The 16,801-nt window shown below is 42.2% G+C and overlaps 1 protein-coding gene across 1 annotated transcript; it reads left to right on the plus strand.

The window, feature by feature from the left end:
- Positions 1-11,401: 11,401 nt before the first annotated feature.
- On the plus strand, positions 11,402-14,312 carry LOC117474620 (anionic trypsin-2-like). Its single transcript, XM_034120516.1, has 3 exons — positions 11,402-11,576; positions 13,791-13,927; positions 14,014-14,312. Exons 1-3 carry the CDS (start codon positions 11,402-11,404, stop codon positions 14,164-14,166), a joined length of 465 nt encoding a protein of 154 aa, XP_033976407.1. The 3' UTR covers positions 14,167-14,312.
- Positions 14,313-16,801: the final 2,489 nt, after the last annotated feature.

Consider the following 16,801-nt stretch of genomic DNA (forward strand, 5'->3'; position numbering starts at 1 on the left):
CCGGGGATACCACGGAGAGACCGGTGCGCTTCCTCGCTGCTGCTTTCGCCTGTCCTTTGCTGCTGTGAGGAGGAGGATTTTTGCCCCGGGAACATCGCGGATATTGTGTGCTGGTCTGGGAGGATGGCCCATATCGTGATTCTGCTGTGCCTGTTAACTGTTCTGGACTATGAGAAGATCTCTAGTCATCCTGAGAAGCCTACTGGATTCAGGTCTGTTCTGCCACCCGCAGTAGGCATCCCCTGCAAAGGGTCGGATGTGTTACACAAACAGTTACCGGTCACCTTGTCGCAGATAATCTGCTCGACAAAATATGTTTGTCTTTTTTGTTTGCCTGCGATGATGGTACTTCAGGACTGCTTCTTAAGCTCAAATCACACTCTCGCAGACTTTTCCGGTGATTCTAAAGTAGATGACAATGTGTGTGTGTCGATTAAGAGGAAAAGATGCCTGTTTTTTTTGTTGTTATTACTATCAGGAAATGTTCAACCTAACCCTGGTCCGCCCAGTAGTAGTAGTCAGATCGCTACTCCTGCTGATTTTAAAGCTAGATCTGGGTTGGGTTTCATCCACTTGAATGTGCGCAGTCTGTTAGGTAAACTAGATTTTGTCCGCATTTGGGCAAGCTCGACTGACGCTGACGTCATTGTGTTATCAGAAACATGGCTAAATAAAACTATTTTGGCCTCTGACATATCCTTAAATGGCTATAATGTGTATCGTACCGACCGGCCTAATAAAGGTGGTGGAGTTGCCATTTATGTTAAAAATAAGTTCAGTGTAACCACATTGATCTCCAAATCTGTCAGTAAGCAATTCGAATTTTTAGCCTTAAATATAGAAGTGGCAAAGGGGCAACAAGTCATGGTGGTGGGGTGTTACAGACCCCCCTCAGCTGTCAAGGACTCCTTGTCTTCACTAGCAAAACTTATATCACAACTAGACTACAAGGAAATAGTGCTACTTGGAGATTTTAACTGGGACTGGTTAACTGCAGTATCAGAGGATTTTAAAAACCTTTGTATCTCTCTGAATGTTACTCAGATTGTTGACAGTCCTACTCGCCCTAACGTTAAGTCCCCTAATAAATCATCCCTAATTGATCTCATTCTAACTAATGTTCCCTATAAATACCCATCTGTGGGAGTATTTGCAAATGATGTGAGTGACCACTGTGTTGTAGCCAGAATTAGGGACACTAAGGTCCAAAAGGCTAAACCCCGTATTATTATTAAGAGACACATAAAACATTTTGTGGAGCAGGGTTTTGTTCATGATCTGTTTGGGTTTGATTGGGGAAAAATCGATCTGTGTGCTGATGTTGAAACTGCATGGTCTTATTTTTATCTTGGTTTTATGGAAATTATAGATAGACATGCACCCCTACGTACTTTTAGAGTAAAGGGACGAGACAATCCTTGGTTTTCTGCTGAACTGTCCAGTCTCCTACATGAGAGAAACAAGGCCTGGGCAAAGGCTAGGAAATCAGGCTCAGAGGTTGAATGGCTGCGTTTTAGGCAACTAAGAAATAGCTTCACTTCACAGGTCAAAAGTGCTAAGTCGAAGTACTATTTGTCAGTTACTACAGAAAACCTAAATAATCCTAGGAAATTTTGGAAAGCCATAAAATCGCTATCCACCGGTGAGATCCGAAATGAGCTACCTCCGTGCATTATCACAGCATCTGGCTCTATATCGGACAGGGCTACTATGTTAAATTGTTTTAATGAGCATTTTGTGTCCTGCGGTTCTATGTTTGATTCTGTGACTAACTCTGTTTCTGTGAACACCACAGTCGGTGACTCTGAACAATGTGGTCTGGAAAACCCTTTCAGTTTTACTCCTTTTACTGTTGATGTTGTTCGTGAAGCTTTAACCAAGTTAGATCCTAAGAAACCGGCCGGCCCGGACAACGTGGAACCTTTCTTTTTAAAGATAGCTGCAGATTTTATTGCTCCACCTCTCACTACTCTTTTTAACCTCTCCCTCAGCACAAACACAATTCCAAAACTGTGGAAGTCAGCGTATGTCCTGCCTTTGCTGAAAGGAGGGGAGGCAACTGTTTTAAATAATTATAGGCCCATCTCTAAATTGTCAGTTCTGGCTAAGGTTCTTGAACGCCTAGTGAGTGAACAGGTAAAGGTGTTTTTATGTACAAATGACATCCTGTCTAAACATCAGTCAGGCTTCAGAAAAAAACATAGCACCATCACTGCCACAATGAAAGTGGTGAATGATGTGGCGAGTTTTTTAGATAATAACCAGAGCTGTGCAGCTCTATTTATTGACCTTTCCAAAGCGTTTGATACCGTCGATCATCGCATCTTAAAGCAGAGGCTACTCAGTATTGGCTTATCCAGCCATGCAGTGGGGTGGTTTGTGAACTACCTCTCTGAAAGGTCCCAATGTGTTCATTTTGATGGGCTGTCTTCTGAGTGGTTAAACATTACTAATGGTGTTCCTCAAGGTTCTGTTTTAGGTCCACTTTTATTCTCCATCTACATCAATAGTTTAGGTGAAAATGTCGATGGAGCAACCTTACATTTTTATGCGGACGATACCGTTATGTACTGTGCATGTCCCTCCATTAAGGAGGCTGTTGTTGAATTACAAACTGCTTTTAACATTATTCAGACTCAGCTCTCTGAACTAAAGCTTCTTTTAAATGTGGATAAAACCAAGGTAATGCTCTTTTCAAAAGCCAAAAAGACACCAGAGCCTGTTTTAGATATTTTAACTACGCAAGGAATAAAACTTGAAGTGGTTGCCTGTTACAAATACCTTGGTATCTGGCTTGATGATTGTCTCACTTTTAAACGTCATGTCAATAACCTGCTTAAAAAACTGAGGGTTAGACTAGGTTTCTTCTACAGAAACAAGTCCTGTTTCTCGCTCGAGGCCAGAAAAAGGCTAGTCACTGTGACCTTTTTACCTGTGCTGGACTATGGTGATCTGATTTATATGAATGCACCTGCCAATTGCCTGGTCAAGTTAGATGCTGCGTATCACAGTGCACTGAGATTTGTGACAAACTGTAAAGCATTAACTCATCACTGTACCCTGTATGCAAGGGCTGGTCTGCCTTCGCTAACTGTACGGAGGCTCAGTCACTGGTACATTTTTATATATAAAGCCATGTTAGGGAAACTTCCATCCTACATCTGCTCCCTGATCTCACGGCGAATTGTAAGTGGCTACTGCCTGAGATCGCATGCTGTGGTTTTATTAAATGTGCCAACTGCTAGGACTGTCTTAGGGAAAATAGCATTTAGATGCGCAGCTCCACTGTCCTGGAATAGTCTGCAATTAAAATGGAAACTGAGCAATCTGTTGCCACTAAATGTTTTTAAAGCTCGGTTGGATGCTACTGAATCGGAAGCTGTTGGTACCTGTGCATGTGGATAGTATGTAATTTGTAATCCCTGTAATGCTACTGTATGATGTCCTTTTGTTGTTCTGTTTATGTTTTTAATGTTTCATGTGGAACCTACTTGAGCAGGTCTCCCTTGAAAAAGAGGTCAATGATCTCAATGGGATACAACCTGAATAAATAAAGGTTTGAAATGAAATGAAATCTTATGTTAATAATAACATGAAAGAAGTCACAGTAAAGCATCTAAAAAAACATTTAAAAAAAGTCAGGCTATTAAAGTTATCAAAACTGCATTGTCTCACTGAAACAGCCTTAAAATCACTAACTTGCCAATTAGAATTGGATTATTAAAGAACATCTATTCATAAAAAGTACTTAATTTGTTATCAGTTGTAAAGTTTTGCATGCATTAAAGTGTAACTGAAAGTATCTTAGTAACACAAAAACCGCAAAAATCAGTAAAGTTATCAAAAGACTGCAATGTTTCACTGAAAAAAGTGTTAAAAATCACAAAAACTAGCCATTTAGAGTAACAGTCTAGTGCAGTGGTTCTCGACTGGTGGGTCGCGGACCCGTTTCGAGTGGGTTGCAGATGTGTGAGTTTGCTGAAAAAAGTCAAACTTATTTTGAAGGCCCGATTTTCTAACGCTGTGCATGCAGTAGGCGTTGGACTGGAAGTACCGGAGACCATAAACGGTTTTGAAAACTTCTGTCACGTAGTGATCATCTTCTCAATAAAACATCTTTGCTGATGTTTTTCGAGTCTTCTGGCCATCACAATCAAGATTGTTGCCGGAAGTCCCCACGGAGAATAACTTTGCGGTAGAACTATTCTTTATACATCCATGGGTAGAACTTCAGATACAAATGAACACATAATGAAATATGACCCCCGGTTTGATGATTGACAGGTCGCAGAACAATGGGAGCTATCTACCCTTACCCATAATTTAAAGTAATTCACACAGACTATCTCGTATTTGCTCTTCTCTCTGTGTGGAGCAGCAAGCTGTCAGAACAAAGTGAAAAACAAACAATGGCATAACATATTATTAATATGTACATAATATTAACCACTGGTCTAGTGTGTGTGTGTGTGTGTGTGTGTGTGTGTGTGTGTGTGTGTGCGTGTGTGTGTGTGTGTGTGTGTGTGTGTGTGTGTGTGTGTGTGTGTGTGTGTGTGAGGGGTGAGGAGTTCCTTGAGGTAGGGAGGGGCAGTTCCATGGATACACTGGTGAGTGAGGAGGGGGACCTTGTATTCAATCCTCAGTTCCACGGGGAGCCAGTGTAGTGATTTAAGGATGGGGGGTGATATGATCATATTTGCGCACCCTCATCAGGATCCTAGCAGTGCTGTTCTGGATGTACTGGAGCTTCTGGATGCTTTTTTTAGGGATCCCGATGAGGAGAGCATTGCAGTAGTTCAGCCTGGAGGAGACAGAGGCCTGGACAAGCTTTTCGGCGTCAGACAGAGTCAGTGTGGATACTATATATATATACTATTGTTGAAATTGCACCTATAACCTCAGGCTGTTCATCATCTGTTTGGCAAAGGCATTTATTTTGACCATTTTCAGAATGTTAATGCATTTCTCTACGCTAAAATAATATTTGGAGGTGTTGTTATTTATCATGCAATGGTTTTACTCGTCCACACCACTTGAGATAAAATCGGGATGAATGTGGCTTGTGAACAAAAAAGTGTTTAACAATGCTGCTCTCTGCTCGTACATTCCACCATTATTAAATAAAAAATGTCTGCAAAAAAAAGGGAGATACACACCACTTTCAAAAATAGACCCATTTATTTAGGTGGTAGGTGAAGAAAATTATCTGTCAAAAACAGAGTACAGGAAGCAGTCTGCAAGGCCAAAACTATGCAAGATGTGGCTCACTTATTAACTGAATACTGAGATAGTGATCTTGAGATGTAGATTTATCTGGAGCTTCTGGTAAAATCTCGTCCAATTATCTATGAGGGAATCAGCATTGCAACGTTTGCAGATGCAATGATTTTTTGCATTTGTGGTTGTCATGCCTTTGTTTATTTAATATTGCATTGTGTTTATTTGTATATACCTATTTCTGATTAGTATTGTTCTGTTTTAAGCAGTGCTGAATATCTCACAGAAGCAAAGTCTGCATCTTCCTCTCAGAGGGCTGGCATTTGTGTTTGTGCACATACAGTCTTTGAAACTATACTGTATATGAGATTATTCTATACTTGAAACAGTATGTGTCTCAAAAACTGTAAAATGTCATGATAAGTCTATGGTTCCCTTTCACAGAGCAATACATAAATGTCTTCCCTGTTGCACAAAATTATTTTGTAACATATGTTTTTTTTTCATGGATGTGTCTCATTCTGTCCTGACAGAAGAGCACCTTTGCAAGATAAAGACTCTAAATCAAAGCGAGAAATACCTGAAAATCAGCCCTCAGTAAAAGTGAAAATTGTTTCTGGTGTCATGTTTAGCTGTAATGAGTGGGTGGGACTGACAGGAAGATTTCTCACTGAGGCCTCCTACTGTCCAATAATTACACTACCATTATCTCAGCAGTAGGTTCAGCACTTATTCTTTATAATTAAAGCATTTTATGAGCCCACCTTAAATAATGGAAATTATTGAAATGCTTGACATTATAACCCTAACCCTTATGGAAAATGAAGGGTATCACATGACTGGGGAGAGAAATGTGCTAACTCACTGTTTAACCCATACCATGGATATATTCCTTATAACAGCTTTTAAACCCTCTACTGTATATCAAAGCGATATAGCACCATCAAACTGTCTTAAATGGTATTAAATCAAATACATAAACCTGTACCTAACACAGACATTGAGCGTATAAGTGATTGGTGTATCTTTTCACATTATAGACATGAACAGACAAGTGAATACCAAGTGATTTTATTTAGTTTTCAACATTCTGGCACATGTGTGTTAAGAGTCTTGATTGGCACCAGAGAGAAGACTGAAAAATAAAAACCAGGGCTGTGAACCAGTGGGAGAAGTGAAGCAAATAAACTGGTAATTTCTTTAGGGATTGGCTGCCAGGACCTCTTCAAACCAGGAGTGGAACTCACACAGTTTGATGTAGACTGTTCTAGCAAAATTCAATGCAGGTGTTGCAGGGGTTGCCGCTGTAGCAGCTGTTGCAGCTGTGGCAGCAAAATTCAATGCAGGTGTTGCAGGGGTTGCCGCTGTTGCAGCTGTTGCAGCAAAATTAAATGCAGGTGTTGCCGCTGTTGCCGCTGTTGCAGCGGTTGCTGCAAAAATCAATGCAGGTGTTGCCGCTGTTGCAGGTGTTGCAGCTGTGGCAGCAAAAATCAATGCAGGTGTTGCAGCTGTTGCAGGGGTTGCCGCTGTTGCAGCAAAATTCAATGCAGGTGTTGCAGGGGTTGCCGCTGTTGCTGCTGTTGCAGCTGTTGCTGCAAAGATCAATGCAGGTGTTGCCGCTGTTGCAGGGGTTGCTGCTGTTGCAGCTGTTGCAGCTGTTGCAGCTGTTGCAGCAAAATTAAATGCAGGTGTTGCCGCTGTTGCCGCTGTTGCAGCTGTTGCAGCTGTTGCAGCAAAATTCAATGCAGGTGTTGCAGCTGTTGCTGCTGTTGCAGGTGTTGCAGCAAAAATAAATGCAGGTGTTGCCGCTGTTGCAGGTGTTGCAGCTGTGGCAGCAAAAATCAATGCAGGGGTTGCAGCTGTTGCAGGGGTTGCCGCTGTTGCAGCAAAATTCAATGCAGGTGTTGCAGGGGTTGCCGCTGTTGCAGCTGTTGCAGCTGTGGCAGCTGTGGCAGCAAAAATCAATGCAGGTGTTGCAGCTGTTGCAGGGGTTGCCGCTGTTGCCGCTGTTGCAGCAAAATTCAATGCAGGTGTTGCAGGGGTTGCCGCTGTTGCTGCTGTTGCAGCGGTTGCTGCAAAAATCAATGCAGGTGTTGCCGCTGTTGCCGCTGTTGCAGCGGTTGCTGCAAAAATCAATGCAGGTGTTGCCGCTGTTGCAGGTGTTGCAGCTGTGGCAGCAAAAATCAATGCAGGTGTTGCAGCTGTTGCAGGGGTTGCCGCTGTTGCAGCAAAATTCAATGCAGGTGTTGCAGGGGTTGCCGCTGTTGCAGCTGTTGCAGCAAAAATCAATGCAGGTGTTGCAGCTGTTGCAGGGGTTGCCGCTGTTGCAGCAAAATGCAATGCAGGTGTTGCAGGGGTTGCCGCTGTTGCAGCTGTTGCAGCAAAATTCAATGCAGGTGTTGCAGGGGTTGCCGCTGTTGCGGCTGTTGCAGCTGTGGCAGCTGTGGCAGCAAAAATCAATGCAGGTGTTGCAGCTGTTGCAGGGGTTGCCGCTGTTGCAGCAAAATTCAATGCAGGTGTTGCAGCTGTTGCAGGGGTTGCCGCTGTTGCCGCTGTTGCAGCAAAATTCAATGCAGGTGTTGCAGGGGTTGCCGCTGTTGCAGCTGTTGCAGCAAAAATAAATGCAGGTGTTGCCGCTGTTGCCGCTGTTGCAGGTGTTGCAGCTGTGGCAGCAAAAATGAATGCAGGTGTTGCAGCTGTTGCAGGGGTTGCCGCTGTTGCAGCAAAATTCAATGCAGGTGTTGCAGCTGTTGCAGGTGTTGCAGCTGTGGCAGCTAAATTAAATGCAGGTGTTGCAGCTGTTGCAGGGGTTGCCGCTGTTGCTGCTGTTGCAGCAAAATTAAATGCAGGTGTTGCAGGGGTTGCCGCTGTTGCAGCTGTGGCAGCTGTGGCAGCAAAAATCAATGCAGGTGTTGCAGCTGTTGCAGGGGTTGCCGCTGTTGCAGCAAAATTCAATGCAGGTGTTGCAGCTGTTGCAGCTGTTGCAGGTGTTGCCGCTGTGGCAGCAAAAATCAATGCAGGTGTTGCAGCTGTTGCAGGTGTTGCAGCTGTGGCAGCTAAATTAAATGCAGGTGTTGCAGGAGTTGCCGCTGTTGCAGCTGTGGCGGCAAAAATCAATGCAGGTGTTGCAGCTGTTGCAGGGGTTGCAGCTGTTGCAGCAAAAATCAATGCAGGTGTTGCAGCTGTTGCAGGTGTTGCAGCTGTGGCAGCAAAATTAAATGCAGGTGTTGCAGGGGTTGCCGCTGTTGCAGCTGTTGCAGCAAAAATCAATGCAGGTGTTGCAGCTGTTGCAGGGGTTGCCGCTGTTGCAGCAAAATTCAATGCAGGTGTTGCAGCTGTTGCAGGTGTTGCAGCTGTTGCAGCAAAAATCAATGCAGGTGTTGCCGCTGTTGCTGCTGTTGCAGGTGTTGCAGCTGTGGCAGCAAAATCCAATGCAGGTGTTGCAGGGGTTGCCGCTGTTGCAGCTGTGGCAGCAAAAATCAATGCAGGTGTTGCAGCTGTTGCAGGGGTTGCCGCTGTTGCAGCAAAATTCAATGCAGGTGTTGCAGCTGTTGCAGGTGTTGCAGCTGTTGCAGCTGTTGCAGCTGGTGCAGCTGTTACAGCTGTTTCACACACACACACACACACACACACACACAAACAGAGAAAGAGATACATTTGTGTTAAGTTATCCTCAACCACAACCATTCATATTTTGTATTTAATATCTTACACTACAGTATGTTTTCTATGTACTGTTTTCTGTTTGATTGTGTATCTTTGTGAATGTTTGTATTATAGTGTTAATTGCGTTGACTAAAACTATGACGAAATATGTTCTACAACGACCTTTTTTTCCATGACTAAGACGAGACGATGACGAGACGGCACCGACGTCAGTAAACAATAACTGTAACAAAATCAACATGCAATATCGTTGACCAAAAGTGACGAGACAAAAATGTAGTTTACTAAATAAAAACTTTGCCAAAATCTCTCTTTACTTTCGTTGACGAAAAAGGAGGAGACGAAATATTATCAAAGATAACGTTACATCTGATAGTCAGTTTTTCTCCCAGCAGTTCAATTGCCGGTGCTGCGGCTGGTCAGCAGTTGTGTGTAGTGATTGGAATTCCGTCATTTGGCTCAGCTCACCAAGAAGAGCTCCCAAACGGCTCTTCATTTGACCACATATACCTTTTATAATTTAATCAAATGTAGCCCTGTTTTGACAAATGATTTATATGTGTACACATATATCAATTAAATTATTCAATACATTCTTTGTAATGAAGTATTCACAAGTAAAAATTACATTTTTAATATAAATGATTTGCTGTGGCCAATTGTTTTCATTGCATTTACAGACCCTTGTAACTCTCTGATACCACCGAATGAATGCACTGACTTGCTTGTAGAACCACGCTACACAAAGCAGCCTATAAAAACTTTAGCATAGACATTTAAAAAAAGGACAGCTACTGTATCGACATTTTAAAATTGTATTTAAAGAAAAAGCCAGAAGGGATCTATTTCAGTATTAACTAAAAAGTCAGCAATAGCTGACATCAAATCTTTGCTGAGCCTAAAGATAATCATAAATAAATAACATAGTGAAAATAAATATATTGCATTGCTCAAAACAGCAGCATCCAACCGTCTCTAATCCTTGGATATGACATGTCACTGCATGCATGCAGAACCCGTAGCGCGGAGATCATCATATCATTCTGTCAAATACCCCCCCCCCCCCCCCCCCCCGTCAGCGCGAGTGAGTGACGAGTTGTGTACAGATCCGACGGGTAATAATGGATTATGACGGAAATCTTACGATCCTGTCCGTCAAAATGACTGATAATGAAAAAGTCTAACGCCACCACTGCTTGGGAGAAAGAAACGAGGCGATATTTGGGCCCATTTTCGCTACAATGAGGCGGAGAAAAAAAGTGAATGCATTGTTTTATCAGAAGGGAAGCAATGTGGCCATAACACAGCTGGTAAAAACACCACAAACCTGACCAGATCATCTCTGCAATGCTGCATTCTTAATCATTCAACCTGTGTTTTTCATCAAATAAGGATAAGCTATAATCTTATTGGGAAATAAGTTTGACTAAAATGACAAATTGTTGGTTTTGGCTAGACTAGTTTGACTGAAGTTTTCTATATAATCTGATGACTAAAAAAGACTCAAATGTCAACAGTTTTCATTAACAAAAAGTACACTAAAATGCTCAGACTTTTAGTCGACTAAATCTTGACTAAAATAGTTACTGTTTTCTTTGACTAAAATAAGACTAAAATGCTCAGACTTTTAGTCGACTAAAACTTGACTAAATGAAAACAGGATGAAGGTGACTAAATATGACTAAAACTAACAAGGACATTTGATAAAGGACTAAGACTAAATAAAAAAATAAACACTATTGTATTACTGTGTATTTACCAGCAGCTCCGATCAGCAGCAGCAGAGCCAGGAGTTTCATGGTGTCAGGTGAATGTTCAGAAGACTCCTGGACACACACCTCGGCTCAAATTTATATCCCAGCAGCCCCACAGTGCTCGTCCCCCTCACCTGACCGCCCCCCCGCCTCCTCCTCTCCTCTCCCCCCTATTTCTCTTGACCCAATCTGTGTCCTCACAGTCTTGGCACTCAGTTTCAAACCAAATGTACTTTCTTATCACACTCCTCATTTTGTGTTTGCCCACTTCGGCCCAATCTTAGCGCAACACCCCGTGGTTATGTCATCTGTGCACCTTATTTAAAATGTGGACCAAGGTGTTACGACTGGAGGGCAAGGTACGCAGGACCCAAATGCAGAAAATAGGTTTGAAAGCAGGAATCCTTTATTTCCAGAACTCGGCCAGGCAAACAAAGTCAAAACTAGGCAAGGCAAAACATAAAGTCACTCAGAACATAAACCCTTCCAACAACGTTAAGAATCTCACCATGACAGACAGAAAAACCAGAACTGAAATGCACACAAGACTAATCACATGAACAAGACACAGGTGGGAAGGGAGGAGAAAATGCAGGGGCACAAGGTGAACACTATCGGGTAATCAAGCAGGATGGAACACAGAGACAGGAAGCAACAGACAAGACGGGGGGTGAACACTTTTCAAAATAAAACAGGAAACCAGAGACAGACAGGACAAAATCAAACAGCTCCGGAGGACGGGCAGGAAGGCGGCGTAGGGCGCAATGAGGCCCCTCCGGGGTCAGCTGGATCGCCGGAGCAGGAGCTGGTGGGACCCCCGGCGGGACAGGAACCGGAGCCGGCGGGACAGGTGTAGACGGAACCCCCGACGGGACAGGCATAGACGGGACCCTGGACGGAACATGGGCCGGTATCAGCAGGACCCCCAACAGGACAGGTGTTGGCGGGACCCCCAACGGAACAGGACAAGGAGTTGGCAGGACCCCCGGCAGAATAGTAGTCGGCGGACCCCCATTGGAACCCCCAAGTTTAAGTTTAAGTGGACTACTTCACTTGCAACAGACCACCATGCTTAGCTACTGCCGCTAAAGATTATAAAACCTTTATGAAATAAAAAATGAAGAAAAACAACTTGATAAAATATAGCACCATATGGCCTTCCATAGGTTTAAATCATAATATAAACACAGCCTTTAATAAACCATTGAGTATTGATAACAGTAGTTTCTTAACTGCTGTTAATTCATCTACCTCGGATGCAACAGACCACCATAGCTACTGGCGCAAAAACCTATAAAACCTTTATGAAATAAAACATGTACCAAGAGGAAAAAAGATAACAGTAAGCAATCATCTAATGCAGGCATCCTTAAAGTCCGGACTCCGGTACGGATCCGGACCGAACCACAACTGTCTCTGGACTCTGAGCAAATTATACTTTTCATATGTATTATCTGTATTATCTGTGTTATTTGCGAGACATCGCCACAACGCAACGAGTCAAAATTCTCCGCTATGTCCACTGCATACAGTGCTCTGCATGTCAGACTGTTCCACTGTCTGTGTGTGTCTGTCAACGCATTGGTCCAATCACATTCAGCATCCCGTCAGCGTTTCCCCCCCCCACCAACAGTCTGCGAATGAGAGGCACAGTAGGGCGGGTCTTCGCGGAATGCGGGTGGGAAAAATGCGTGTGTCGTGTCGTCTCTTTCAACCTGTCTGAGTCAGAGCGAGAGTTTAAAAAAAAAAGTCAGAGCGAGAGTTAACAGCTCATCTAGTTGCATCTGTACTGTAGCTAGTAGCCTAGTTTCACCTACCGGGGTGACATGGGGTGGCAACTGCCACCCTAAAAATAGGCCTTGCCACCCCAGCAGCCACCCCAGTTGGCAGCTTTGTTTTGAAAGAAAAGTTGTGGTGTAACCACTTTGATTTAACTAGGCCAGTATGTAAGGACATTCCACTGGATAATAACTGAAGTATATAAGAATGCATGACTGAAATGATGGAGACCATGTTTGAAGGCAAACAAAAAGAGGAAATAACAGGTCAAATCAAGCAAATCCCCCTCTCAGATTCCACAGCAACCAGAAGAACATAAATACTGGCTGGTGATTTGATTAATCAGCTTTGTGATGGAATAAAAAATGCACAGTGCATTTCCTTAGCTGTGGATGAGTCCACTGACACCACTGACAATGTTCAGTTGCTGGTGTTTGTGAGTTTTTATGATGAGGCAAAGGGGGAGTTTGTTGAAGATGTGTTAGGCCTGACGAACCTCAGTGGACACACAAGGGGGCAAGACATTTATAAAGCAATAATGGGAATGCTGAATGAAAGAGGGTGCAGCTGCCTTTATTCATAACTGTGCAGCTCTTACACTGCGACTCTGAGGGATCAAGCTCAGACACAATAAGAATGAAAACTGCTGCATACAGATTATTTTTGTTTTTGCAACCTCGTGTTAAGAATCTTGTTGCAATTGTTTAAAAGTTTGAATGACCGTAATAAACGGACCTTTGTCTTATTGAAACATTTTTTTTGGACCTTTAACATTTGTATTTGAGTACCCCTGATCTAATGCTTAAGACTGTCTCATAAGAATGTATTTGAGAGCAAACGTGATGTATACAGTTTGCTTGAGGACTAACAGAATATTGTAGCTCACCCTATGATGAGAGGAAACATTAAAGCACATTTCCCTACCGTTCAAAAGGATTCGCCAATCTTTTATAATGGCTGCTGGATCCTTTCCCTCAGTTAGGAACCATCCTACAAAACGAGTGAAGCCAGTATAATGTTGGCAATGCACTTGATGGCTACATACTGCATGAAATGACTATATAGTATTCAAAATTCAAAGCCAAACGTGTCCTAGCTAGTTATGGTTACTGTAGTATGATAGCACTTATGGCAGATTATTTAAAACTAATAGATGGTGATGTTGGCCATTTAAGGTAAACATATTTACAGAAAACATGTAATTTGATAAATCAAGCTGGAAAAGAGTGATGCTATATACAGTACAATCAATAATGCATGTTTCTGATAGTCTGGAGTCACTAATACATCGGTGCATTTGAACACATGATATAAAGTTGAATTGGGGTGTTTTTTGTGTCCCTCCTAATCATTTTGTCTCGCTCTTATCTGCAGTCTTCAACCCATTTTACCTCCAGTGTGTGGAAGTCCCCATCCTTTCTCACAAGGACTGCGATGGCTCCTACCCCGGCCTGATCACTGACCGCATGGTGTGCGTTGGATACCTGGAGGGAGGCAAGGATGCTTGTCAGGTATTTTCAAACAATTACTCGGCACATACAATGAGGTTATATTGAATGAGGTGGAGGGAATAAAGTGATGTCTCTCTCCTGCTCAGGGTGACTCTGGTGGTCCTCTGGTGTGTAACGGAGAGCTGCAGGGTGTCGTGTCCTGGGGCCATGGCTGCGCTCAACCCAACTACCCGGGCGTTTACACCAAAGTCTGCTCTCTGATGCCCTGGATCAACGATGTTCTCTCCACATACTCCTAGGCTGTGATCTCCCATCACAGAACTACAGGAGAGGGGAAATCAGAGAGAGATTGAAATTGAAGGAGACAGGAGGTGGCGGTGGGGAGTGTTGAAGAGAGAGGCAGCGGAAGAGAGGCTGTGAGTGAGACACAAGGAGAAGCCGAGGGAGAATGAATACAACATGCGAGATGTGAGATGTCAAAGCTCAAACAATAAAAATGTTTTGCATTTTGTGATGCAACAGTGTGTTTATTATTGTCTATCTGCTCCCAGTGTAGATGTACTGTTTTATGAGTACTGGATTTCAATTCAGGGGTGACATTTCCAACAAAACACAAATATAAACCACAGTCAAACAAGAACAGCTAATGTCAATAAACAGAAACATTTCACAAAATTGCATTAGCTTGAGGGCAAATTAAGTGGCAACCCTTGGTTTTGAAAAGATAAGCTAACAAGTCTATTAAATGTTCATTATCTCAATTTGTTTTAAAGATTTTCCTAACGAGTTTGTAGTTTCAAAACACATTTTTAATGTACAGCAAGACGGTGTCTTGTTTCAGTGTTGGGTTATACTTAGCTTCAGCCTCTCGTGTCATATCTGCTTCCAAAAAAACCACATGTCAATAGTCCAAATGCCAAACTCAAGGCTTATTCTGCAATCCACTGACTTCACAGTGATTATGTCCAATTCTTATCTAAAGTGTATTGTGCTTTTCTTTAAACACACATTGCCAAACAATCTCTCAATAAGATTTCCATCAAAATAAGACACACAAACTGTAGCTTTTACCAGTTAACCTCTAGATACGGGCAATCTAAGAAGTCTTGTCAACTACAAACATTGACATTAGTTGAAAGACCACTGTTTTGCTCAAAATGAGATTAAGTACCTGATAAGAGAGTGATTTATGACCCCCATAAACCTTAGTCCCACCTCCAAATCCCTTTGATGTGGCACCTGTCACTCTGACATCTCTGACCTTTGACCCTCTTATCTTTCATGACTTGTTTGTTTATTGTTTTATTGCCCCTCATAAAAGATGTTGCTCAATAGTGGGGTTATAAGACTTTATTGCCCCTTTGATGTGAAACCTGTTATAGTGTCCTTAGTAGGTCATTATAGTCAACGATTAAACCATTATAGTCAATGATGATAGTATGACTTGTTTAGCTGTTTATTGTTTTATTGCCCTACTCATAAAGGATGTTGCTCAATAGGGGGTGATAAGACTATTGCCCCTTTGATGTGACACCTGTTGTATTATCCCCCTAGTAAGCCATTATAGTCAATGACTATAGTATGACTTGTTTCGGTCACCTCTTGTGATTGTAATGCCCTCTATAAGGTAATGTTCTTTAATAGTGGGTTAATATTACTTATTGACTCTTTTGTGGTAATATAAGGTTATATGACAGCAGTGAGAGTTGGCAGTGAACTTCAGCATGGAGTCAAAGGTACAAAGACCCCTTTCATACTGTACAAAGAATCGAGAAACATTGTGGTTTAAATAGATAAAGTAACAACTATAATACACTGATATACATTCCATTAAACATGACTAAATACTGACATCAGGGAATTTGAGTGTTCCTTGCTTTTAAAAAGTTAAATTTCGATTTGACTAAGCAACATGATTTTTTTGTCAGCTTTCACATTTCAATGTATTTAAGGCAATTATTATTTTACATTGTGAGAATTGCTACCATTTGTCTCTACATATGGTCTGTGTCACATCAAAGGGGCAATAGTCGTATCACCCCCTATTGAGCAACATCCATATAGAGGGCATTACAACCACAACAGGTGACCAAAACAAGTCATACTATCATCATTGACTATAATGGCTTACTAGGGGGATACTACAACAGGTGTCACATCAAATAGTCTTATCACCCCCTATTGAGCAACATCCTTTATGAGGAGGGCAATAAAACAATAAACAGCTAAACAAGTCATACTATCATCATTGACTATATTGGTTTCATCGTTGACAATGACCTACTAAGGACACTATAACAGGTTTCACATCAAAGGGGCAATAAAGTCTTATCACCCCATTATTGAGCAACATCTTTTATGAGGGGCAATAAAACAATAAACAAACAAGTCATAAAAGATAAGAGGGTCAAATGTCAGAGATGTCAGAGTGGCAGGTGCCACATCAAAGGGATTTGGAGGCGGGACTAAGGTTTATGAGGGTCAGAAATCACTCTCTTATCAGGTACTTAATCTCATTTTGACCAAAACAGTGGTCTTTGAACTACTGTCAATGTTTGTAGTTGACAAGTGTTCTCAGATTGCCCGTATCTATGCAGAGGTTAACTGGTAAAAGCTACAGTTTGTGTGTCTTATTTTGATGGAAATCTTATTGAGAGATTGTTTGGCAATGTGTGTTTAAGGAAAAGCACAATACACTTTAGATAAGAATTGGACATAATCACTGTGAAGTCAGTGGATTGCAGAATAAGCCTTGAGTTTGGCATTTGGACTATTGACATGTCGTTTTTTTGGAAGCAGATATGACACGAGAGGCTGAAGCTAAGTATAACCCAACACTGAAACAAGACATTTTACAATACACCTTAATTAACTAAATAAAACACTGTAAAAGGGATTAAGGTCTAAGGAGAGGAAGCCAAGCACGTCCTTTAT

Source organism: Trematomus bernacchii, unplaced genomic scaffold (assembly GCF_902827165.1).
Source record: "Trematomus bernacchii unplaced genomic scaffold, fTreBer1.1, whole genome shotgun sequence".
In the NCBI taxonomy this organism is placed as follows: Eukaryota; Metazoa; Chordata; class Actinopteri; order Perciformes; family Nototheniidae; genus Trematomus; species Trematomus bernacchii.

What these genes read in the sequence shown, in the direction of transcription:
- LOC117474620 (XM_034120516.1), top strand. Translation starts at nt 11,402, where the DNA reads ATGAGGCCCCTCCGGGGTCAGCTGGATCGCCGGAGCAGGAGCTGGTGG. An exon ending in GGACCCCCAACAGGACAGGT is followed by an intron (nt 11,577 to 13,790) that starts GTTGGCGGGACC and finishes TCTTATCTGCAG; the next exon opens with TCTTCAACCCATTTTACCTC. An exon ending in GAGGCAAGGATGCTTGTCAG is followed by an intron (nt 13,928 to 14,013) that starts GTATTTTCAAAC and finishes TCTCCTGCTCAG; the next exon opens with GGTGACTCTGGTGGTCCTCT.